The 26475-nt window shown below is 44.0% G+C and overlaps 1 protein-coding gene and 2 pseudogenes across 3 annotated transcripts in view; all 3 read right to left on the bottom strand.

Annotated features, from left to right (window-relative positions):
- Nucleotides 1–744: 744 nt before the first annotated feature.
- SH3GL3 (SH3 domain containing GRB2 like 3, endophilin A3) overlaps nucleotides 745–26475 on the bottom strand; it is a 34757-nt gene continuing 9026 nt past the window's right edge. Inside the window, exons 1-9 of one of the 3 annotated variants that reach the window (XM_035131292.2) lie at nucleotides 14782–14850; nucleotides 14625–14690; nucleotides 13256–13328; nucleotides 10887–11030; nucleotides 9900–10033; nucleotides 8087–8245; nucleotides 5222–5325; nucleotides 4180–4307; nucleotides 745–1566 (exon numbers count right to left, since the gene is read on the bottom strand). In XM_035131292.2, the coding sequence (XP_034987183.1) occupies nucleotides 1361–1566; nucleotides 4180–4307; nucleotides 5222–5325; nucleotides 8087–8245; nucleotides 9900–10033; nucleotides 10887–11010 (855 nt within the window). In that variant the 5' untranslated portion in view covers nucleotides 11011–11030; nucleotides 13256–13328; nucleotides 14625–14690; nucleotides 14782–14850 and the 3' untranslated portion in view covers nucleotides 745–1360. Of the gene's footprint in view, nucleotides 1567–4179; nucleotides 4308–4779; nucleotides 4847–5221; nucleotides 5326–8086; nucleotides 8246–9899; nucleotides 10034–10886; nucleotides 11031–13255; nucleotides 13329–14624; nucleotides 14691–14781; nucleotides 14851–26475 lie in introns of those variants that run through there. The other 2 variants (XR_009558536.1, XM_035131290.2) reach the window with 2 other exon arrangements.
- On the bottom strand, nucleotides 2863–3034 carry LOC118093340 (U2 spliceosomal RNA; annotated as a pseudogene).
- LOC132593223 (U2 spliceosomal RNA) lies at nucleotides 3287–3460 on the bottom strand (annotated as a pseudogene).

Here is a 26475-nt window from a genome sequence, read left to right as displayed (position 1 = left end):
CTCTTCTCTGACTTGCTTTTTTCTTGTTTTATTACAAATATAGCAAATTTGGGGGGGGGGGTTAGTAGAGCATGAACAACTGGTGCAAGGCTGTGTCTGTTCAGAAAAGGTCACAGCTGGTACACCATTGATGTCAACTGGGATTCCCTTTCAGCAATAATGCTAAAAAGGGGGGGAATAGCTATGGCCCAGCAGATTGCTGGACTCCATCCCTAACCATGGGGTGGAGGTTGGAATGAAGAGAAGGGGAAGCAAAAGCTCAAGTAACAGTGGAAACCAGTACAGTATTCTAAGAGGTAAATCTGTATATACACCTAACCGCCCCTGCAAAGTTACTGAACAGATATCCAATATTGGGCTATACTATAAAAAGACTGAGGGTTGTAGGGTTAAAAGCTATGAATTGAACACAAACTGAAGTAGGAAATAGCATCCAACTCAACTAGTAGACACCAATTATGAATATAATATACAATGAAATAGGAGCTGAGTTTACATAACCACAAAAGCCACACATTCTCACTGTTTCTGCAATATATTTAATTTCAGTGTACCGTAAGTTCCCCTTAAAAGTTTCCTTATTAACTACAGTGAAATAGTGGATATTATTCCTCCAGCACTTTTCATAAATAAAGGAAGTTTTACTGAGTTGAATTAAATCCCACATAAAAGAGGTTTTAACTTTTTCCTAACAGCATCGGTACCCTCCTAGGAAACTGAAGTTACATGTGGATTATAGACCTCAGAAATTATTGGCAACTAGCACCAGAACGCCACAAGTTCCAAGACACAGTAAATCCACATTTCCCACAACAGTGTTTATTACATTTGGTCAATGGAGAATCAATCTAGCTGTGACATTGACTTTGCTTTTTTGTTCCGGTACAGCGCACAACAGATATTAGCTTTTCACAGTTAAGTTGAATGTAACAAAGGTAGCTCACTGAGAACTAGCTCTTACAGTAGCGCCAAAAATTGTGCCCACGAGTAAATTCACTGCAGGTAGAGGGATGTTTTCGACATCATGCGAGGAAATAAATGCACTTGGGAAGCAACAGTTGGTCTATCAGTACACATACAGATCTTCAAGGCACAAAGCAAGGAATTAGGTCAGGGAAATCTGTGTGTATTTATTTAACAAAAGGGGAGGACTTTTTATATGATATATATATATATATATATATGTACAAACTACATGAATACAAAATAAATACTTTTTTTTAAAGACACATACAAAAAAGTCAGTAAATCGGTCAAAAGAACAAGGCTTTCGTAGAATGCCACACAATTGAAAAGCCACTTTGGGGGAAAGACTTCTTTTCACTCACGGAAATGCATTTGTGGCAAGAGGATGGCAGGCTCACTGAGGCAACGGCACCACGACTTCCACGTAATTGATGGGGAAGAAGCCCGATTCACCATTCAACATGCCTTCGAACCAGTTCTCATCGATCTGATTGGTCAGCGTGATGATGTCACCTTCCTTAAATCCAAGCTCACCTTCGTTTTCTGGCTCAAAGTCATATAAAGCTTGGCAGCAAGGCTGGTCCATATGTGATGAAGAACCTGCCCAGAGTCACACGAGAGAGCAATTTTTAACCTGACGTTCTGTAGGTTTTGCCCTAGATTATTAAGGACCAATTAAAACAAAATCAACCCATTGTTGTAGTATTACTATGCCGACTCAGCAGAAGGCTACATCCTATGTTTATAGCAAGTCAATGCAGGAAGGTGATTTATACCAAATCAGACCCATCGGTTCAACTAACTCAGTACTGTCTACTCCGACTGGCAGCAGCTCCCCAAGATTTCAGGCAGGAGTCTCTCCCAATACCTTAAGGATCACCTCTCCCCATATGAACCGACCCAGACCCTCTGTATGTCATCTGAGACCCTTCTCTATGTCCTCCATCCCAGAGAGGTTCGGAGGGTGGCCACAAGAGAATGTGTCTCTTCTGGGATGGCTCCCCAATTGTGGAATGCTCTCCCCAGAGAGGATTGCCTAGCACCATCATTACACATCTTTAGGCACCAGGCAAAAACATTCCTCATTACCCAGGCTTATGGCTGTTAAATAATCTATGGCCTGTGAAAGTGTGGGAGGACTGTTATGACTATTTTATTATTAGGCTGTCTGTCAGTATGTTTTTTATTATGTTTTTATCAATGCTCTCAAGGCTTTTTTTTCCCAGCTGGAACTCAGTTCCGGCACCTCTCAGGTGGACGCCATTGCCATTACAGCCAAACCTCGGTTGTCGAATGGAATCGGTTCCGAAAGGCCATTCGACTTCCGAAACGTTTGACAACCAAGGCATGGCTTCCAATTGGTTGCAAGAGCTTCTTGCACTGAAGCGGAAGCCGCGTCGGATGTTCAGGTTCCAAAAAACGTCCCAAAACTGGAGCATTTCCTTCTGGGAGTCGAAACATTCGAAAATGGGGCCGTTTGGGAACCGAGGTTTGACTGTATAAGAGAAGAAGGGAGGCATTCGTGGTGAGTTATGGCACCTCTTTTTCTAGAAAACTGGGTATTCTATAATGTGTTTTTAATGTTGTACAGCACCCTGGGATCTGATGATGATTATGATGATACAATTTGTAGAGGACTGGCAGTGGCTACTAGCCATGAAAGCTACAATATAACTCCAGTGTTGGAGGCAGCAATGCTTGTGAATAGCAATAGCTGGAAAACACAGGAGGGGAGAGAGCTCTTGTGCTTGAATCCTGCCAGAGATGTGTTGTTGGCCACTGTATGAACAGGCTGCTGGACTACATGGGCCACTCGCCTGATCCAACAGGCTCTTCTTCTGCTCTTACGTATCAGAAGATGACAGGGATTGAACCAAGGACCTTTGCTATTTATTTATTTTTTGCACCATTCCTGGAGGTACTGAAATACCAGGTCGATGCATGGAATGGATGGAGCAAGCCCCTGTTCCATCTCCCACCTCCAAAAATCCATTTAATATATAGTCCTCAAATAAAGGACATACAGTGGTACCTCGGTTTATGAACACAATTGGTTCCGGAAGTCTGTTCATAAACTGAAGCGTTCATAAACTGAAGCGAACTTTCCCATTGAAAGTAATGGAAAGTGGATTAATCTGTTCGCGGAGTACTTAAACTGAAGCGTTCATAAACTGAAGCGAACTTTCCCATTGAAAGTAATGGAAAGTGGATTAATCCGTTCCAGACGGGTCCGCAGAGTACTTAAACTGAAGCGTTCATAAACTGAAGCATGGGTGTAATTGGTTCCGGAAGTCTGTTCATAAACTGAAGCGTTCATAAACTGAAGCGAACTTTCCCATTGAAAGTAATGGAAAATGAATTAATCCGTTCCAGATGGGTCCACGCCGTTCATAAACTGAAAATTCATAAACCGAGGTGTTCATAAACCGAGGTTCCACTGTATCAGATATTAAACTGATAAGACTTGATCTTAGCCAAAAGGCCGAGAAGCAATAGGACCTTTGCTATTTGAGACAGGTGCCTTAACACTGATTTACAGCTCTTCCCCCATTGGTGCACAATGGTTGGACAAATGGAGCCCATGGCGGGCGGGGAGAAGTGCTCTTTAATGCAAGGAGGAAACTTTTAGGGCGTATCCACACCATACATTTTAAACATATCCCATGTATATTTAAAGAAGTTGACTCCCTCAAAGAATCCAGGGAACTGTAGTTTGTGAAGGTGCTGGAAAATGTAGCCCCTTGATGGAGAAACTACAGTTCCCAAGGTTTTCTGGGGGGGGGGAGTCATGTGTGTTGGATTTGCTTTAAATGTATTGTGTGGGTCTGCCCCTACAACCAGAGTATGTCGGTTTCTAAGTGATAATGTAGGGCATATATGTACATTATCAGGAGGGGGGGACAAGGAACAAATTTAGTAGATAAATGTTACTGCAGGAGGACTGTCTATGTAGGTCATTAGAAACAGAAATGAAGGCAATTTATACCTTAGCCCAGAATGAAGTCAAGGGCAGGGCCATAGCTGCCAAGTTTTCCCTTTTCTCGCGAGGAAGCCTATTCAGCATAAGGGAAAATCCCTTAAAAAAAGGGATAACTTGGCAGCTATGGGCAGGGCTTGTATCAGATATATTCATTTAGCAAGTTTCCACCTGCTACACATGAAGAGCTCCGAACTTAGCTTTGAGGGCTGCCAGTTTCACAAATGCATGCTCACCTGCGGATTTTATTGATGGACTGAATGAAATCCCATTTTGCTGCTGACCGTTGCTTATTTCAAGAGGTGTCCTTATCACCGGCTTTGGCTTGAATTCACGTCTTGGACGACTTGATGCTATGTTTATCCTGCAATCAGAGAAGTCAAGGGTCAAAACTCTACAACCCTGGAAGATGCAGAGAGCCACAGCTGGCAGTGTTTAAAGCAGGGGTGGGGAATCTTTGGCTCGCCAGATGTTGCTACATCCTCTAAGACTAGGGATGGGGGATGAATTCAATTTAGTTCGCATCCAAAGCCAAATTTATCAGATTTGCACTTTCTGAAACAATATGGGAACTGAAACACCGCCACCCTTTGAAACTCTCAATTATCTGAATTTTAAGATGCAGTTCCCCTACCAAAATGCTCACAAGAATGCATATACCTTGGTTGTCGAACTTAATCCATTCTGGGAGTCCGTTCAACTCCTAGAATGGTTCAAAAACCAAGGCACGGCTTCCGATTGGCTGCAGGAGCTTCCTGCACTCAATTGGAAGCCGCAAAAGTCACGTCGGATGTTCGGCTTCCAAAAAATAATAATTCGCAAACTGGAACACTCACTTCTGGGTTTGCAGCGTTCAGGAGCCAAAACGTCCGAGTACCAAGATGTTCAACAACCAAGGTACAACTGTATTAGGGAAAGTGTGCATAAAAATGAATAAATTAGTAAATCTAACATACAAAAATGCATTTAGGAGAAATGGCTCAGGAAAATGTGTATATGAGTCAATGCGGCTTACATAAATGTGTTGATTAGGAGGAAGTGGCAAGAAAATGCTGAAGAATTTTCATGAGGATTAAATATCTCAAATTGCTGCAGAAATGTGAAGAACTGGATTGAAGATGGGGAAAAGGAGGAATCAAGAGAAGTGAAATGGACCGTCCCTTCCATCCCTGTCAACACTGATGGGAGTTGTAGTCCAACAACCGACGGAGGATGAAAGCCTCCCCACTCCTGGTTTTAAGATGAACCAGAGGTATTGTAACCTGGAGTTATTCTTACCTGTTTTGTAGCTTGCTTTGCAGATCCTCTAGAATCTCTGTAGACTGCTTATGATACTCTACTGCAGCTTCTACAAAGACTAGCAACTGGCTCACTTGCTCTATCTGAAAAGGAGACAATGGAAAGGGAATTTATATAACGGGCTTTGCACGATGTTCCCAAGTCTGAATACACAAAAAGGGGCTTGCATTGCATGACCAGGAACAAGGGGCATCCAGCAGCCATTATTGTTGTAGACGATTCTAGAGCAGCCTTTGCCAACCTGGTGCCCTCCAGATGTTTAGGACAGCTCCCATCAGCCTTAGCCAGCACAGTTGTTGTACAAAAAAATCTGGAGGGCGCCAAGCAGGCCTAAAGAAAGAAGATAACGCAAGGAGTCAGAACTGTTGAAATTAGGCAAGAGTGTGAGATTGATGGTACAAAAAAAGGTTGCCACAATGTGCTTCCACACTGGTTCTTTTCTTTGGAAGCATTAATAAACATTATTATTTACTGCATTTATGAACCTCTTCCCACGAGACATCCTGAAGTGATTTGCAATGAAGCAACATACACAAAGCAGTCGTATGTAAAAAGTTAAAACAGTTGCATAATTAAAAACCATTACAAATAAATAAAAACAGTTGAAAACATCGCATACATGAAACCAATTCCATCAAGGCAAGCCAGAAACATCATCAGAGTTCCAGACATGTTGTAACACTCAAGGAGGACGCAAAGCAGAGCTGAAAGGGGGTGTGGCCTGGGGAGAGTTCCAGGGGCCAGAATGAGAGACCTGGGGGCCACATTTGGCCCCGAGGCCTGAGGTTCACCATCCCAGGTCTAGACAAACCTGAGCTCGGGGAACCAATAGTCAGATTCAGCATCAGTGCTCCTGTCAGTAGAAAGGATGGCGCTCTCAGCATGCAGTGTGTCTTATCAGAGAAACCTATAAACTGTTTCTTGGTAAACCACACACGGGGAACTCTGTGATAATCCTCACTTCTCTCACCAGGTGGCAGCCTTTCTAAAGCAATACAAAGAACCAAAACACAGCCGTTTGTCTCTCTGTTTTAAAGCTGCCATTAGCCATCAACATAGAGCATAGATGATTTTAAAGGAACAGACAGGGGCAGGCCAAGGCCTAACGTTTCCTCTTTACTACAATATAGGACAGGGGTTGCCAGGCTTTTTTGGATTCATGGGCACATTTGGAATTTTGAAAGAATGGTCACATCCACACCATTTAGGCCCCATCTGCACAATATATTAAAAGTGGTGTCAGAGCACTGTAAACAGGTGCCGGGAGCTGTTACCGGTAGGAGACCCCTATTCCCCTCAGAGAGCTACAGTTCTCGGAGTCCCTTGGGAAGAGAGGATGGCTGTTTAATCACTCAGAAAATTATAGCTCTGTGGGGGAGAAACAGGAGTCTCCTAACAACTCTTAACACCAGGCATCCCCAAACTGCGGCCCTCCAGATGTTTTGACCTACAACTCCCATGATCCCTAGCTAACAGGACCAGTGGTCGGGGAAGATAGGAATTGTAGTCCAAAACATCTGGAGGGCCAAAGTTTGGGGATGCCTGCTTAACACCCTCAACAGACTACAGTTCCCAGAATTCTTTGCGCAAAGCCATGAGTGCATAGCTGTCAAGTCTCCCGTTTTCCCCAGGAAAACCCCTTTTTTATTACCTTTTCCCGATGGTCCCCCGTATCACTTTGTCTCCCGTTTTTCTCCATTATTTTCTCCTGCCGGCGGCCATTTTTTTTCTTTCCAATTTGCCCTTCTATGGGCACCAAAAATGGCCGCCGCCAGCTTCAAAAGTCGCATCTACGCATGTCCGGAAGTGCATAGACGTGACTTCCGGTGTTGGCGGCGGCCATTTTGGTGCCCATAGATGGGCGAAGCGACACCGGAAGTTGCATCGGCACACTTCCTGACATGCGTACAAGCTACTTTTGAAGCCAGCGACGGCCATTTTGGGTACCCATAGAAGGGCAAAGCAACACCGGAAGTTACATCGCCGGAACTTCCGGTGAAAAATGGCTGCCGGTCCCGGATTCTGCAGTCCGGAACTTGGAAGGTAAGCATGAGTGTTAAATGGGTATGGCGCCGATTTAAATGATTTTAGACTGAGCCTAAAAGCAAACACAGCCAAACAGGAAGTGAGAAAGTGTTGTTCTTGTTGTTCAGCTCAAAGGGGGTGGTTTTGTCACCTCCTCCTGACAAAAGGAGGGCAGGGACTGGGGTGTTGGGATGCCTCTGGTTGTGAACAGGATCCGTTCCAGAGGCCCATTCGCAACCTGAAAAGGCTGCATCCTGAAGTGCTGTGTCTATGCACATGTGCGACACAATTTGGCACTTCTGCGCATGCACAAAGCGCGATTTAGCACTTCTGTGCATGTGCGCAGGTTACGGATGCGCCAAACCCGGAAGTAACTCATTCCGGGACTTCCGGGTTCGGTGCGTCCGTAACCTGAAAAGACGCAACCTGCAGCGGATGCAACATGAGGTATGACTGCATACCAAACAATCAAATTATAAACAAAATCTTCTCTCTAACAGTTAAGGATCAGGAGAATGCATTTCAGCAGAGCACTGAATGACTCTGGTACTATGGTTGTTTTTCATTATGTGTTCTGGAATCGTAAACATCAAGATCAAGATAATATGCACCCGCTTTTGCGCCACTGTTTACACATCTCTTTTGTATAGAGTTTGTGCCTGACTGTATGGCCAAAAAACCTTGATTGTACACACACACACGCACACACACACACACACACACAAGAGTTAGGACACTGCAACCACATGGAATGCACACAAACATACCAAATCAGTCCTTGCACTCTCAAAGACCTTAAAATCAGCAAGAGGGTCTTACATCATTTTCTAAAAAGTTGAACATGCTCCTCTCTGCCAGTTCTTTGGATTCTTCGAACTTTTCCACAGCTTGCTTAACCTCCTCATCTGGTATCTTCCCTAGACGCTTCTTTTTGTAATCATAATCTAAACGCCGGCCTTCTAGTTTCTTCAGGTGGTGCTGTGTTAAAAAACAAAAATCCAAACAAACAGAAATCCAATCGCTAAGAATCCAAATGGCAAGGAGCTCCAAATGAGGTTTTGCAAGCATGTTTCGGTTAAGGACGATATTATGTTGATTTATGTACCTAGGGAAAGTCACGTGGGATGTCAGCCAAAAAACAAACGCCCCTCAAACCTTAGAAACCCAGCATCTGTGAACACTCCAAATATTACACAGCAATAAATCCTTTCACGCAGGACACTTCATTCAAAGGGGGGGGGGAGCCTCCCCAAATGAGAAGCAAGAGACTGCCAAAATATGGTTTCATTTTGTATCCTGGCTTTCAGTCAAGTTCTGAGGTTCTTATTATTATTCTGACTGCAGTGTGGTAGTTAACGCAAGAGAGATGCAGTAATGGTAAACCATGGTTCATTAACACGAGAGACATAATGCTAAACCATGGTTACATTTGAATATGAAAAGCGGGGGGGGGGAGAGAGCTGTGGTCCTCCAGATGGTGTTGGATGCCAACCGCCATCAAGTTCATTTCCGAGCACAATTCAAAGTGTTGGTGCTGACCTTTAAAGCCCTAAACGGCCTCAGTCCTGTATACCTGAAGGAGCGTCTCCAACCCCATTGTCCATCCCAGACACTGAGATCCAGCGCCGAGGGCCTTCTGGCAGTTCCCTCACTGCGAGAAGTGAGGTTACAGGGAACCAGGCAGAGGGCCTTCTTGGTAGTGGCACCTGCCCTGTGGAATGCCCTCCCAGCAGATGTCAAGGAAATAAGCAACTATCCTACTTTTAAAAGTCATCTGAAGGCAGCCCTGTTTAGGGAAGTTTTTAATGTTTAGTGTTGTATTGTATTTTAAATATTCGAGTGGGAGCCACCTAGAGTGGCTGGGGAAACCCAGCCAGATGGGCGGGGTATAAATAATAAGTTGTTGTTGTTATCTGGAGCAGAGGAAACTGGAGGGGCTTAGCAGGGAGAAAAGCAAACCCTGTTTCTATCAGGTTTTTCCACAGCTATTTTATCTCTTCTTCAGCAGCTACTTTTCTCAATGGGTGGGAGGGGGAGAAACAGGGCTTATTCACACTTTTCTTTATCCCGAAAGCATGCACCCAAGCAGTTTTGCCTTTCCCCTGGAAAACTTGTTCTTTAGTGCTGAATCGGAGAAAACCTGAACCCGGAGAAAACCTGATTGACATTTGCTCCCATTCAGCAGTAAACAGTGGGTTTTCCTGGGGGAAAGCAGCAAGGAATGTGGAAGTGTAAATGATTCTGTAGGGGAAACTAGCTGCTAATAACCTAGCTTTCCCCAAAGCTAACCATGGTTTCCCATTTTACCCAAACCAGGAAACGATAGCTATTGGAAGACTTCCTGGTTTGTTTACTTGCTTGTGTGAAGAGAGGGGTGAAGGGATTGTTAATATTTTACAGTGGTTGGGAGGGGGAGAACAGGGGTGATTAGCTGCTGGGGACAGAGAAGCCCTGCTAAGGCTCTGAGAGGGAAGATGTTCCCATTGCTCCAAACCAAATAGAGCTACAGCAGAACTAGAGATGCCCACGGTAAAAGTTCGGAGACACTTTGTGAAATTTCTCAAGGGATTAACGCGCCACACCTCCTGGCACATTTGAAAAGGCAAAACATGCAAGCCAGAAATAGACTCACCCCAATCTCTTTTAAATCCTTGTCTTGCAACAGCTGAAGGGGATCAATGAAGTTTTGCTTGACATTGATGTCCAGAGAGTCTTTCACTTCACCCATCAGCTTCATGCTCTCCCCCGAATCGATTAGGGCAGTGCCTTTTAGGGAAGAAGCAGCACTCATTAAATCAAATTAGTACCATATGTGGTGTAGAAGAACCTAGGTATTAAACAACCTAGGTATTAAAACCATATGCTCCATTGTCACCCTCCGCTCTCTAGAAAAATAGGTGGGTGTGGTTTGGAGAAAACCACCTCACAGGCCAAATTATGTCTTCTGCCAGTCAGAGATTTTGCACTTGGGTTTAGAGGACCGTCTTGAGTATGGTAAATACATGAAATGTGTCTGCCTGTGTGAACTGTACTCTCTCACTTTAATAATAATAATAATAATAATAATAATAATAATAATAATAATAATAATTTATTATTTGTACCCCGCCCATCTGGCTGAGTCTCCCCAGCCACTCTGGGTGGCTTCCAACCGAATATTAAAAACAGTACAGCATCAAACATTAAAAACTTCCCTAAACAGGGCCACCTTCAGTTGTCTTCTAAAAGTAAAATAGTTGCTTATTGCCTTGACATCTGCTGGGAGGGCGTTCCACAGGGCGGGTGCCACTACCGAGAAGGCCCTCTGTCTGGTTTCCTGTAACCTCACTTCTCGCAATGAGGGAACCGCCAGAAGGCCCTCGGTGCTGGATCTCAGTGTCCGGGCTGAATGATGGGGGTGGAGACGCTCCTTCAGGTATACAGGACCGAGGCCGTTTAGGGCTTGAAAGGTCAGCACCAACACTTTGAATTGTGCTCGGAAATGTACTGTCTCAGCCTTGCTTCTCCTCCCTCTATTACCTCCTCCACTGTAAGCTCCATGGGGCAGGGCCTGTCTTCTCCACCACCACCACATGCCACGTGAACAGGCCACAGAAGCCACATAGCTGCAGAAGCTCACCAAACGCGGAGTCCTCTCCGAGTTCTCTCCCATATCGAAGCATACATTCTCCAAGCAGCCCTTCTGTCTGAGGGTATCCTGTGGTTTTCACTTGCCCTCGTATCTTGGACACAGTATTCAGCATTCCCAGCTTTGCTCTGTAGGCTTAAAAAAAACACCCATTGGTGAGGCATAAAAGGAATACCTAAATATCCATTTGAAGAATGACATATGTGCTTATTATCCCCACATACTGGGGTAAACAATCGGAAGTGTCGTGGCAAATTCAGAAGTGCAGGGGTCCTTCATGATAGTAACCCCCCCCCCCTTCCTCTGAAAATGCACTTGGTCAGTTATGGAAAAGAAAAAAGAGAAGAGAAGAGAAGAGAAGAGAAAAGAGAAAGATATCTGGGTGGACAGATAAGCAGTGTGTGCTGCAACCTATGAGAAAGAAATCTTTCATTTCTCAGTACATACTATGTCTCATTTAACGGAGATATTACATATTCATAAAGATATTGGTATATGTCAAGAATGGTACAGATTTCCAATCTAGAGGGGAGTTTTTAGTTCAGTTCTTGCAGGGTAATGTCACAAACAGGCAATGTTTATAATGATTCCGTGGCTGTTCATTCTGAAAACTGTATGGAAAATTTTTGTATGGGAAACTCTTGACAAAACAGAAGCACGGCTCTTGCGAACACAACCTTGACTTTCACATGATTGTATCTCTAACTCACAAAAAAAGGCCAGGGTGCAAAACTGCACCAGTTCCAACTGTGCAGACAAAAAAAAAATCATCTCCAAACTTTTAAGAGAAGTGTCAATGGAAAAAAGTCTTCACAAATAAAGCTATTGCATCTACTTCAACACTATGTAATTTCTCAGACTCTTTACATGACAATTACTTTGCCTAGCATTTAATAGATGTTTATCCTATCTTTCAGGGCGAATACGGTCACAAGGCACTTTACAAACACAAAATCCAAAATGATTAAAACAACATAAAATAGGGATGGGGATGTTGCTGGACTCCAAGTCCTATCAACCCCAACCAGCTTGACTAATGGGAATGGACGATGAGAGTTGGAGTCCATAGACATTTGGAGGGCCACAGCTCCCCCACCCCAGCACAGAACACCAGCATTTGAACGTTAACACTAACATTACAGCAGCAGCTACACATTTGCTAAAATGTGGGGATTCATAACATTATCCAAATGCTATGGGTTCTGCTGGGGTGACAAGGGCCCTGGCAGCCCCCCCCCAAAAAAAATCCCAGCTTATTATATTGATCCAGACCTACATATACAGGACTCTAAGCACTGTATTCATTGTATTGTCCCTCCTCCTTGAGAGGTCTGGAGGGTGGCAACAGAAGAACAGGCCTTCTCTGCAGTTGCTCCCCGTCCGTGGAATGCTTTCCCCAGGGAAGTTCACCGGGCGCCTTCATCACACACCTTTAGGCATCAGGCAAAAACGTTCCTCTTTAACCTGGCTTGGGTTGATTTGCTTGACATCCTATGCCCTTTTAAAATGTGGTTCTTTCTTTTTTTTGGGGGGTGCTATTGGGTTGCTGTTTTTATTTTGATTATATATATTGTGGTTTTTTATTTTTATTTTGTTCTGTGAACCGCCCTGAGACCTCCGGGTATAGGGTGGTATATAAATTCTAACAACAACAACAACAACAACAACAACAACAACAACAACAACGTTTTTAAGTTTAAAAAAATTGTCCAGTAGCACCTTATAGACCAACTAAGTTTGTTCTGGTATAAGCTTTCATGTGCATGCACACTTCTTCAGATAGCTTATACCAGAACAAACTTAGTTGGTCTATAAGGTGCTACTGGACAAATTTTTATTTTTATTTATTTTTATTTTGACTACGTCAAGACTGACACGGCTACCTACCTGAATTATTAAGTTCAAGAGTCATTTAGTGATATATTTTTGCACTGGTAGAACATTGTTTCATAAGGGAAAACACAAGAACAAGGCTCCTGAACGCCTTGGGAGTCAAATGTTTCGGCTCCCAAACGATCGAAACCTGGAAGTGAGTGTTCCATTTTTTTATTGTTCTTTTGGAAGCCGAATGTTTGATGGGGCTTCCATGGCTTCCGATTGGCTGCAGGACGGCACCAGAGGAAGAAAAATTGCACGGTGTGTCTGCACAGAAGTGACAGAACGAAACAGAACTGAACAGGATTTCCCTTTTAGACGTGCTACTGACAGGTAGGTGGATCAGAAATTTCATGGTAGAGTAGCATCCCACCATAATATGCCATTGTGCCCAGAAGCCAAGCTAGGCCTGCATGGAGCAAATCTGATGACCTGGGTTTGCAGCGAAACATCTGGAAGAGGCTATTGGAATCATCTCCATTTACCTGGATTAGGTTGCAGATATTCAGTGGACTTTGACAGGAGCTCTGCCACAGCTTTGCTGGTGATGTCAATCTTCTGCAAGACAAACATATCAAGGAAAATTTCATAGAAACGCCTACTATCACTCCGTTCAGATGCTGCATAAAAGCCTATGCACCCTGTGGAAAAAACCAGAGAAGGCACCCTGTCAACTAAGTCAGAGATGGAGAACCTCTGGCCGTCCAGATGCTGTTGAAATACAAGTCCCATCAGTCCCTACCATCAAGGCAAATCGTCGAGGTAGGAAGATGGGAGTTGTAGTCCTGCAATGTCAGGAGGGTCTCAGGTTCCATATCTCTGAACAAGGTAAAACTGGGACAAGTGGGTGACAAAATGAGATCATGGCAAGATGGACATTTATGTATTCTGTCCAGTAGTAAAGGTAAAAGGTAAAGGACGCCTAGACAGTTAAATCCAGTCAAAGGCAACTATGGGGTTGCGGCACTCATCTCGCTTTCAGGCCGAGGGAGCCGGCATTTGCCCACAGACAGCTTTCTGGGACATGTGGCCAGCAGGACTAAACCGCTTCTGGTGCAACGGGACACTGTGACGGAAACCAGAGCACACGGAAATGCCGTTTACCTTCCTGCCGCAGTGGTACCTATTTATCTACTTGCACTGGTGTGCTTTCGAACAGCTAGGTATGCAGGAGCTGAGACAGAGCGACTCACTCTGTCATGGGGATTCGAACCACCCAGCTTCCAGTCGGCAAGCCCAAAAAGCTCAGTGGTTTAGACCACAGTGCCACCTGCGTCCAATAGTAGAGCTGGTAAGAATGCCTACCCTGTATTCCCGAAAATTAGACATACCCATAAAATAAGCCGTAGCAGGATTTCTAAGCATTTGCGCAATATAAGCCATACCCCGAAAATAAGACATAGTGATAGGCGCCGTTCTGGAGGGCACCAAGGAAGAGGCGAAGCTGGACACTTAATAAAAATAAGACACCCCCTGAAAATAAGCAATAGTGTGTCTTCTTGAGGAAAAATAAATATAAGACAGTGTCTTATTTTCGGGAAAACACGGTAGTTGTTCGAACGGTAGGCTTTCATTTCAGGTAAAAAATATTTGTTTCTTTCTATAATTTCACCCCGCACTCCGTAGTTATTTTCCTCATAACATGGCTAGTTTATTTTACCATGCTGATATGGTGCAATGGAAGCGAAGAGCACTAATACACGAGTGAGGATCTGTACTCAAGTCAAATATCTATTTCATCCTACCTTGTTGTGAGGGAAAAATTAGAAAGACCCACCTTTGTCACCCTGAGCAACTTGAAGGAAAAACAACAACATACACATCTAACTCATACATAAAAAATATAAATTGGACCTAGAACAGGTTCACGTGATCTGAATACTCATGCGGTACAGCCATGTTGGGAGTGTAGACTCTAGACTGGAAGGAAAGGAAGGTAGAGAAACCTTACTTTATCGTCTGGAACCAAGGACATGTGATTAGCAACAATCTTTCCTTAGGCTTGTCTTACCCGTTCCATCTCATGGAAATCTTCATCGTGTTTTGTTCCTTCCACTCCGCTGATTTTTTCACTGAATAGCTGCAGGAAAAAAAAGAGCTTATATAGCATGACACAAAAGCTGCACATAAGGCTAGAAGAAATGTAGGAGACCCCACACAAATCCTACCAAAATCAGGAGTCACCTTTAGATATTGGAGAGTGCATTGGATCAGGGCAGAGGCCCATCTGTCTGTCAGTCTATGCCTATGCGAAGCCCACAAGAAGGGCAGGAGGGCATAGAATCATAGAGTTGGAAGAGACCGCAAGGGCCATCCAGTCCAACCCCCTGCCAAGCAGGAAACACCATCAAAGCATTCCTGACAGATGGCTGTCAAGCCTCCGCTTAAAGACCTCCAAAGAAGGAGACTCCACCACACTCCTTGGCAGCAAATTCCTTGGCCGCTGTTTCCAAATAACTGGTATCCACAGGTATGCCACCTCTCATAATGGAGACAGCCATCATGGCTGGTAGCCACAGGGAATGGGGAAAACCTATCAATTTCATTTTCTCATTCCGCCCCCCTCCCCAATTCTCCACATTTTCACTTTCCAATGTTTTTATTTTAAACCTGTCTTGAAAATTAATTAACTTTTTAGTGCTTACTTCTCTTGATTGCATGCAACTTTGTCTAATATACACATCATTGCAGAGCAATTCCCCCTAATATATTGATAGAGTGATAGAATGATGCAGTGTTAGAAGGGACCCCATGGATCATCCAGTCCAAGCATCTCCAACAGGTTGATTGTGATCACTGGACTTGGCTCCCCTACAAAAAAAGCTCAACATTTTACCTCCTCCCTGAAAAAACTCGAACTTTGACCCGAACCCCCCCCCAAAAATGGGCCTTCCTCCTTCCTAAAAAAAAGCTCAACAACTTTGACCTGATCACTGCCAGTTTTTAACTCTGTGAGTAGATCCCAGTCTCTTGGGAGTTGGCCACCCCTTCTAGTCCAACCCCCTGCAATGCAGGAATCTTTTGCCCAATGTGGGGCTCAAACCCACGACCCTATGCTCTAGCATGGGACCAATTTACCTGCACCCATACAGGTATCAAACCCGTGACTTTGGCGTTATCCCCACCATGCTCTAACCAACTAAGCTAACTGCATTTCACTAATGTACGCATTTTAATGCACACTATACCTTGGTAGTATATGCATTTATATACGTATTACTTGGCTGGAGAACAGCATTGGGAAATACAGATAAATTCACATTTCAAAGGATGGCTGTGCTTCGATTCACGTACCGTATTTTTCCGTCTATAAGACTAGGTTTTTCCCCTTAAAAATAATGTCAAAAATTAGGAGGCATCTTATACTCTGGGCCATCTCTCCCCATTTTCTTAAATCTGAGTCCCCCAAAATAGGAGGCGTCTTATACATCTTATGGACAGAAAAATACGGTAATTTGTCTGTATCTCAGCACCAGGCATGACTGGATGATCCATTTACACCCAGTGTGGAGTTAAAGTGGAATTCCTCACACCGTGGCAAAGGAGACTAGATCAAGTGGAGGGAGGTGCTTAGGGCTAACACATGCCCTTAATCATCTGATTTATCCCCCCCAACACACACACACACACACACTTGCGGATCTAGTCTATCCAGGCACACCATACAGAAATTACTGGAAGGGTTAGGGTTACAACACAGTCTGATTACAGAGCCAAAGGCATCAATTAAAGAAAGCGCTCACAGCTGCAGTAACATGACATTCTTCTCCCGTTTTATTGCCTCCGGGTGGCAGCTCTGCTCCACCCAGAAGCCAAAAGGGCGTTTCGAAGATATCCTTCAAGGCAAGAAACCTCAGCTGGGAGATGCGCCGACACGGTGCAGGCCAAGCGATAAGGGGAACCAACAGCTCACAATCTAAGCAAAACAAGGCATTTCTAAGCATTTAATCTGCTACACTGTTGAGATTCTCAAAAAAATAGGCAAGCTTCTTTTTCGAAAGATACAATTGCAAACTGTGTGTGTTTGTGTGTGTGTGTATTATAAAGCATGTGATATGGGTAACAAAAGAACCATTGACATTAGCCGTGCGATGCAGGAATGTGTTCTGTGTCCATCCAAGAGCCCAGCCTTCACCCCCCTGGTACTGTCCACATGCTTGGGGATGCAATTGCTGTCAGTCCCAGCCAGGGCAGGGCTGATGGGATTTGTAGTTCAAAAGCATCTATCAGGCACCAGGTTGGTTAAAGTTGCAAGAGGCGATCTATGCAAAAGAGAAGAAGATCCGTTGCTTGCTGGTAGAGCATCCACACAGGGTGTCCCGTGTTCAATTCCAGGAGTCGTCAGCTGAAAAGGATCTGGCAGAAAGCAATATAATGATCTTGCTCAACACCTCAAAACCCTGGAGAACAGCTGCCGACCGTAGCAGACTTGACTGCTAAATTGTACTTCTGCCGGGGGGGGGGGGGCAAAGAAGGCAAGAAAGTCCTAGTGCACAACTGGAAGTGCTTCTTTGTATGCAAACCATCAAGGTGGGGTGGGGGCAGGGCGGGGGTGGGGTCGGGTTCCATCCTCTCCCCCATGCTTTTTAACAGCTACATGAAACCGCTGAGAGAGATCATCAGGGGGTTTGGGCTGGGTGTTCATCAGTACCATGTTTCTCCAAAAATAAGACACCGTCTTATATTTATTTTTCCTCAAAAAAAAACCACAGAGGATTTTTTTCAGGGGATGTCTTTTTTTTTTAATTAAGTATGGTACAGTTTAACCTACAAGGTTAAACTGCCTATCACTATGGCTTATTTGGGGGGTATGGCCTATTTTTTGGAGAAACACGGTATGCGGATGATACCCAGCTCTACCTCTCTTTCAAATCAGAACCAGTGAAGGCAGTGAAGGTCCTCTGTGAGTGTCTGGAGGCGGTTGGAGGATGGGTGGCGGCTAACAGATTGAGGTTGAATCCTGACAAGACAGAAGTACTGTTTTGGGAGGACGGGGTGAGCAGGTGTGGGGGACTCCTTGGTCCTGAATGGGGTAACTGTACCCCTGAAGGACCAGGTGCAGAGCCTGGGAGTCATTTTGTTTGTTTTTTTAAATAGTTTTTATTAAGTTTCACATTTTTAACATAGTAATAACATTTCATATAACATAAAAAGAATACAATTCCCCAACTTCCCCCTCCCCCACCCTGATTTCCCTCAACTTCCTCTTTTGGTTTTTAACATAATAATTTCTCGCTTGTATTATATCTTCATATTAGGTTCTTTACATCAAATGTTGTTATTCTCTTATCATTTTAACGTCTTCTTTATCATTTCTGTATTTATTTTGGGAGTCATTTTGGACTCACAGCTGTCCATGGAACATACCTTCCAACTCCCGGTTAGAAAAATCCGGGATCAGCAGCGCCGGCACCGGAAGTCGCTTCCAGACATGCGTAGAAATCCGGCACTGCCCGATTTCTGGTGCCCAGACATGGGCAGAGTGGCACCGGAAGCCGCTTCTACGCATGTCCAGACATGCTCAGAAACGACTTCCGGTGCTGCTCTGCCTAATTTCCAGTGCCCAGACATGGGCAGAGCACCCGAAATTGGTTCTCCGCATGTCCAGACATGCGCAGAAGGAGCCTCCCTGGCAAGTACTGAAATCCGGGGGATGTACAGAATTTTTTCCAATCTGGGCTGCCAGCGGAAACGGTTTAAAATATGGGGGTTTCTGTTTCCAGGGCAGCTGTCTACCACCTCCATCTGGTACACAGGCTGAGACCCTACCTGCCTGCAGACTGTCTCGCCAGAGTGGTACATGCTCTAGTTATCTCCTGCTTGGACTACTGCAACACACTCTACGTGGGGCTATGTTTGAAGGTGACTCGGAAACTACAACTAATCCAAAATGCAGTGGCTAACTGGTGACTGGAAGCGGCCACAGAGACCACATAACACTGGGCTTGAAAGACCTACATTGGCTCCCAGTATGTTACCGAGCACAATTCAAAGTGTTGGTACTGACTTTTAAAGCCTAAACAGCCTCGGCCCAGTATACCTGAAGGAGTGTCTCCACCTCCATCGTTCAGCCCGGACACTGAGGTCCACTTCCAAGGGTCTTCTGGCAGTTCCCTCTGTTATGTATTCAGTGGTCTGTGTTTGCCCGAGCTTGAGTCTGGACTAAGGATTCTGAGCTCCTGTGTTCTGATTCGATACATGGTGTCCAATCACAGAACATTTCAGTATTTGGGCCTCTGCCATTGGCCCTTGAACTCTGAGTCATGATTCGCAGCTTGGAAGTGTAGACAGCCAATTACGTTGGGAGTGGGAGTGGCCCAGGCTTTCAGGAATGTATATAAGCAGTTGCTTTGCCCGTTTCCCAGTTACGTGGTTCAATAAAGGTTCTTGCTGTTATCACTGCGCCTTGCCACCTACACTTCACCCTCACCGAGAGACATAAAGTTACAGGGAACCAGGCAGAGGGCCTTCTCTGCAGTGGCACCCTCCCTGTGGAACGTCCTCCCATCAGATGTCAGGGAGATAAAGAATTACACAACTTCTAGAAAACGGGAAAGTTTTTAATGTCTGACATTTTATTTTATTTTTTATATTTTGCTGGAAGCCTCCCAGAGTGGTTGGGGAAACCCAGCAGATGGGCAAGGTATAAACAAAACAAAACATTATTATTATTTAGCGCCTCAGGCAGCAGGATCCACGGGGCAGCAGTTTGAGCCTCCAAGGAATGTATCACCTGTTTCTGCTGTGGCATCATCAGCTGCTTGGAGGCTGGATCCGCCCCATCCTTGGCAGCCCCCATGCCACCTCCACAGTGGCCTCTTGGCACTGCTGGTCTCCTCCCACCATTGTTCCCGATGCAGATCTTTGCTCAGCCCTTGTTCCCTGGCAGGAGGAAAGAGCCATTTTGTGGTTCACCTCAGGTGCCAAAATATCTCGGCCTGGCCCTGCAGCCCATTATAACCAAATGCTTGCAACCTCCAACACTTCTCTCTCTCTCTCTCTCTCTCTCTCTGGTTTGCTTTGCCTTGCTTCTTTTACAACACTTCCCTACTTCACTGCCAAGCTATAAAAAGAGCCTTGCTTCTGTTAAGTCTGCTTGCAAGAGGGTGTTTATTGACCTGCCCTTGTGGCATCCTACCAAACAAGGAGCCTGGGTTATATTTGTTTAGAAATTCCTCTACCTTGAAAATGGAAAATAGAAAATGACGCCACCACACCAGGAACTCTAGCAGAACATCACAATGGAAAAAAAAAAGATGCCCAGCATTTGTCTGGGAATTAGATAATAAAGGGGGGGGGGGGAGAGACAGATGCAAAATGATGTGTTGTTACTCTCTTGCTTTCAAGGCAAAAAGCTGGTAAGAAATCTTATTTGATGCACCAGGCGCGCTCTCTTCTGTTGTAGCAAGTGATTTGTTTTGTGTCATTGTGACCTTGCTGCCTTTCAGTTGTTGAGATATTTTCCCACAGCACCACCGATACATGACCCAGAGGCCTCAATAGACTAACCCCATCTTTTGCTTGCCAGCAATAAGCAAGTCTACTACAGGCCTATAAAAATCAGAGCTTATGGCCCTTCAAAAGTTGTGGGGCTCCAATTCCCATCGCCACTTGCCAGCACTGTTAAAGGTCAAGGATTATGGGATCTGTGATCTGGCAGCATCCTTTCTAAACCTTGGGACCACAGATGTTGCTGGACTGCAAGTCCCATCATCCCTGACCACTGGTCCCGCTAGTTGGGTTGATGGGAGTTGTGGTCCAACAACATCTAGGGACCCAAGGTCGAAAAAGGCTGATCTAGATGCTACCAGATCACAGCTCCCAAAATTCAATTGCATGGTTCAAAACAGAATTAAATTGTATGCTTCAAAACAGTAGAATCTGCACACCAGGAGAAGAGAGTCAATTCCATGCAACGGAGAGCAAGGCACATTCAGAAAAGGGGTTTCCATGCATTTAGCATCATGTGTCAAAAGGGCCTGTACATTTCTTACACTCCTGGAACCAATATGGTGTCTGGGCCTCTCTTGTGTTAATTGCAGTTAGCTTCTGGGACAGTTACGCAGCAAAATTTCAGATAAAGCACAGACAGACAAAGAGCATTTTTGTCGACAAGCGAATCAAGCAATGTTCTGTGACCATAACACAATTTTGCACTTTCCAGGGAAGGAGTCAGTTTCCGCCAGGCAGCGCCACATCTCCATCCCCATGGATCTTTTGGAATAACTTGACTGTTGAAGCTTATTCTTCTCACACGACAAAATAGTACTTTGTACTCTGAAATCTTCAAGACTTCCCTGACAAACCCCTACTGTCTCGCCCCGATGGCTCACTTGCTGATTTACTATTCAGTGATATGTGAAATGGCATATTGCAAAACGGGGGTGGGGGTGGGGAGAAGAGATGTCTAACATTTCAGGAAGTCATTGGTTAGTCATTTCTAGCAAACAGAATTGATGGGGGAAACCAGAAATTTACACTCCGGCATAGTCTGAAGGAACACACAAGAGCTACTGGTACCTTTCTGAATCTTAGCAGGTCCAGGTAATTGATTCAGAGCAGGAAAGGGGAAACTGTGGCCTGTCATGTGTTACAGAACCATAGAGTTGGAAGGGATCCCCAAGGGTCATAGAGTCCAACCATCTGCAATGCAGGAATCTCAACTAAAGCATCCATGACAGGTGACCATCCAACTTCTGCTTAAAAACTTCCACCTCAAAGGAAGGAGAGTTCACCACCTTCCAAGGGAGACCATTCCACTGTCAAACAGCTCTTACTATCAGAAAGTTCTTCCTGATGTTTAGTCAGAATCTCCTTTCTTGTAACTTAAATCCATTGGTTCGGGTCCTAGCCTCCAGAGCAGGAGAAAATACCGGTAAGCTTGTTCCATCTTCTACCGGTATGTGACAAACCTTGAGATATTTGAAGATGGCTATCATATCTCCTCCCAGTCTCCTCTTTTCCAGGCTAAACATACCCAGCTACTGTACTTCAACCATTCCTCATAAGGCATGGTTTCCAGACCCTTGGTCATCTTAGCTGCCCTCCTCTGGACACCTTACCGGTCGTCAACACCCTTTTAAAATTGTGGTGCACAGAATTAGACACAGTATTCCGGGTGTGGTCTGACCAAGGCAGAATAGAGTAGAACTATTACTTTCCTTGATCTGGACACTATACTTCTATCACAGCCTAGAACAGCCTTAGTTTGCACAAAGTTTCACAGAGGTTACACTACGTCTGCTCTTTATGGAGCATTCATCCTGATTTGTGTGCATAATGTTTATACAGGTGAAACTCGGAAAATTAGAATATTGTCAAAAAGTGCATTTATTTCAGTAATGCAACTTCTTATTATTTATTTTTCTTTTAATTTTTACAAATGCTTTCTTTTGGAAATTCCACAGTAATAAAGCAAATAGTTACAATAATACAAAAATAAACAACAATAAACATCGCTATTATATTTCATTAATTACATTCCATTTATAATTGACCCGCCTAAGGAGAAATAATTACAATTACAGCAAATAAAGGCTTGACATATCTTGCTTTACATGTCATGCATCTATCTCATATATTAGTTTCACCTTTTAAGCTGTATTACTGAAATAAATGCACTTTTCAACGATTTTCCGAGTTTCACCTGTAGCACCTTTGAGACTACTCTATATTCTAATTTTCCGAGTTTCACCTGTATGTCTTCCCATCTACCATTCATTCATCCCACACTTTCCCCAATCACTGAAATTCCCTATCACTTTCCTAACTGCAAGGAGTCCGTTAAAAAATGTGGATGTGCTGTGCTAACGTGCTTTAATCCACTTTAATTGTGCAGAAGCCTAAATTTCCTGTATGCCCTTGAACCCATCCTGCAAAATACTGACAGTCTGGGGGCAACCAGAGCTAGAGGCAGCATTGCAGAAGAAAGGTAAAGGTAAAAGTAAAGGGACCCCTGACCATTAGGTCCAGTCGTGACCGACTCTGGGGTTGCAGCGTTCATCTCGCGTTATTGGCCGAGGGAGCCGGCATACAGCTTCCAGGTCATGTGGCCAGCAGGACAAAGCCACTTCTGGCAAACCAGAGCAACACAAGGAAACGCCGTTACCTTCCCGCTGTAGTGGTACCTATTTATCTACTTGCACTTTGACGAGCTTTTGAACTGCTAGGTTGGCAGGAGCTGGGACGGAACAATGGGAGCTCACTCCGTCGTGGGGATTCGAACCACCGACCTTCTGATCGGCAAGCCCTAGGCTCTGTGGTTTAACCCACAGTGCCACCCGCGTCCCCATTGCAGAAGAAACCATTCCCCAAAAATGCTCTTTGTGGGGCTTGTGCTCTTAATATGACATGCTGATATTACAATATTGAAACCCTCTTCTTTACCCAGGAAGTTCAGATGACATTTTAATCAGTATTTTGCCTTACCCTGCTCTTTAATTTTACATGTTTAGTTTGTCTCTTATTTTTGCCTATGCTTATATGTTGTATTTCTATGTTGGGTCAATAGTTTTATTCACAGCTTTGTACACCACTTAGAAATCTTTTTGATCAAGGGTGGGTAAGAAATATTTTAAATAAATAGTATGCACATTCAATTCCCTCTCTGTAATTTTCCTGCTATGCTCTCTGCACATTGATGATTTTCAGAAAGGGTGACTCACTCCAATGTGGACCTTATTAAGAGACCCAGAACTGCTGAAAGACATAGATTTTCGGATCCAGTAATGTAATGTATGGTACATATAATTCTTAACGAGTTTATGGAATCAAAGAACGCTGGACAGCATTGGAAAGAGCCAGGTGCAAGCAAGATGGAGATTCTTAAAATACTTGGGAACTTGCAAGATCATTGGCTCCCTAACATCTTTGCAACTGTGTTGCATTATTCATGAAAGGCCCAGTTAGTCCACAGGACATTCTCTGGCCAAAAGATTCATGTTGATTAAGAAACTTTGACAGGTAATTGGAAGCAGAGTTTAAAAAACAAGCTCAACCCTTAACTTGCAATTTGACAGATCCATAAATAAAAAGGGTATAGAAGCAGACATCTTTAAACCCAGCCTATGTCTATTAGGTTTTTTTTTAAAAAAAACCAAACCAAGACATAATTGTCGATCTAAAAATCTAACTAGCCAGAAAGAAAAATCAGTTGCAGCAAGATGAAAGGGAGAAGCCATTTAAGCCACGGGTGAAATTTAAGTGTTGAATAGACCTGCTGAACCGCTCAGTTGGTTGGAGCATGGTGCTGATAATGCCAAGGTTGCAGGTTCGATCCCCATGTGGGACAACGGCATATTCCAGAAGTTGGACAAGATAAAGTGAAGAGCTATCAACAGATTTCCATTTTCAAAAAACAAGGAAACACACACACACACACACATACCCCTACACCAGGATTAAAAGTTTGGGCACTTCGAGACTGTTTACTACTGAGACTCAACAACAAACTGCCAAGTTCAGGTTGCACAATTAGTTGGTTTGGTGCTCTTCCACACCACACCCACTTCCACCAGCCCCAAACCCACTTCCACCAGCCCCAAACACTTTTAGCAACACAGAAAGGGCCAGGAAAAGGCACTGGGAACACTGGGATAGCACAACATAATCTCACCTCCTTGTAAACAACAGATGTTCAATAAATAGTCAACATCGGTCTACCTCCCTGCAAACAAATCAAGCTGAACGTTCCATTAACAGGTCTTCTAGAAGAGACCTATGTAAAGATCAGCTGTTGGCTTAATGGCTGGAGTTCAAGCCATGAATCAGGAAATCCCCCAGTTCACCCTAGCTGCTAGCTCAGGATGGTTGCCTTAGCAAGCCAATACCATTCAGATTCCATCCATAGTATGTAAATACCCAAACTGGGCCCACCTTAGAAGGTTGTTGCGAGGAATTCTAAGAAGCAAAATATTGTGTATTTTAAATTACAGTGGTACCTCAGTTTATGAACACAATTGGTTCCGGAAGTCTGTTCATAAACTGAAGCGTTCATAAACTGAAGCGAACTTTCCCATTGAAAGTAATGGAAAGTGAATTAATCCGTTCCAGACGGTCCACGGAGTAAGCGTTCATAAACTGAAGCAAACTTTCCCATTGAAAGTAATGGAAAGTGGATTAATCCGTTCCAGACGGGTCCGCGGAGTACTTAAACTGAAGCGTTCATAAACTGAAGCATGGGTGTAATTGGTTCCGGAAGTCTGTTCATAAACTGAAGCGTTCATAAACTGAAGCAAACTTTCCCATTGAAAGTAATGGAAAATGAATTAATCCGTTCCAGATGGGTCCGCGGCGTTCATAAACCGAAAATTCATAAACCGAGGTGTTCATAAACCGAGGTTCCACTGTATAACCTAAAGCCAACTGATGGATCTAAACATGGTGCTAAGAAGACCAGTACTTAAAAGGCTCTGACCCCTTGTCACTTTCCAGCTCTTCAATGTCCTTTCTGGGGCAAGGCAATCAGAATTGTGCATAGCATTCAAAGTGTGACACTTTTTCTTAGCTTCGTTTTTTTGTTAAGCCTTTGATCAACCCAGAGTCTTTGTTCTGAGGGTTTTAAAAGAAAGCTCAGCAGGAACCATATGCTTCCCGAGGCAAGCTCACCTTTCATTCTTCCGACTGTTCCTTTTGTGCATTCTCATCTCCTCTTTCAGAATTCACTTCTATTTTGCCAACCTAACTTAAAGCCGACACCATACATTTGCTTGGGATAACTGGGCATGTTCTGAATAGCTTCCAAGCAAGCACAGAGAAAATCTGATTTGTAGACAGTCTTCAAATCTCTTTAATTTGCAGTATGACAGAGGTTTATAAATGACGCTGGTACAGAGAAGGAAAGAGCACTTTTGCTCCTCTCAAGAGTAACCAGAAGCTGAGGGTCATCTAATGGAGCTGGCAGGCGATATAGGACAAGAAATAAACTCCTCCGCGCAGCACATCATTAATTTACAGAATTCATTGGCACAAAAATTGGTGTTTGCCATCAACGAGCACCACCGTGAACACGATACATTTGAAGCACAAGCCATGCACATTGCTTCCTCAAAAGAATAATGTTTAAAGAATCCTGGAAGCTGTAGTTTGTTAAGGGTGCTGAGAGTTGTTAGAAGAACCCAATTCCTCTAACAGAACTACAATTCCCAGAGTTCCATGGGAAGAGAAGTTCATTGTTAAACCCTCTTGGAACTATAGCTCTGGAAGTGTATAGGTGCCTCCTTTAACTAATCACAGTTCCCAGAATTCTTTGGGTGAAGCCATGACTGTTCAAAGTGGTAGCATAGTGTCAATGTGGCCTATACGTAACTGGGAACAAAGCGTAGTGTCCATAACTATAAGTACTCATCTAAGAAACTCAAGAATTGGAATGATCAACCATCAAAAAGCAGGGTATAAACTTCAGACACCAGTAAATATAATGACCCAGAATTCTCTGGGGGAAATCACGACTGTTTAAGGTTCATTCGTAGTGCTTTAAATATATAGTGTGAATGTAGCATCCTGTAGCTGAGACCTGACCGAATGGTGAAATATCCAGTCTACATTTTTGTACTTTTTTTTATTTTTATTTTGTCCTCATCCCCTGTTCACTTCCTAGTTTGTGCCACCTTTCGCCTGATGCAGAGTTCTGGAGGAACTTGAAAACTCGCTGCTGTTGAAATAACATCTTCTTCTGTTAAACAGTTGTTCACCACAGTTAGGAGCA

The sequence above is a fragment of the Zootoca vivipara genome, chromosome 14, assembly GCF_963506605.1.
Source record: "Zootoca vivipara chromosome 14, rZooViv1.1, whole genome shotgun sequence".
In the NCBI taxonomy this organism is placed as follows: Eukaryota; Metazoa; Chordata; class Lepidosauria; order Squamata; family Lacertidae; genus Zootoca; species Zootoca vivipara.
Note: the sequence above shows the minus strand (reverse complement) of the source record. Positions and strands in the feature narration are given on the sequence as shown.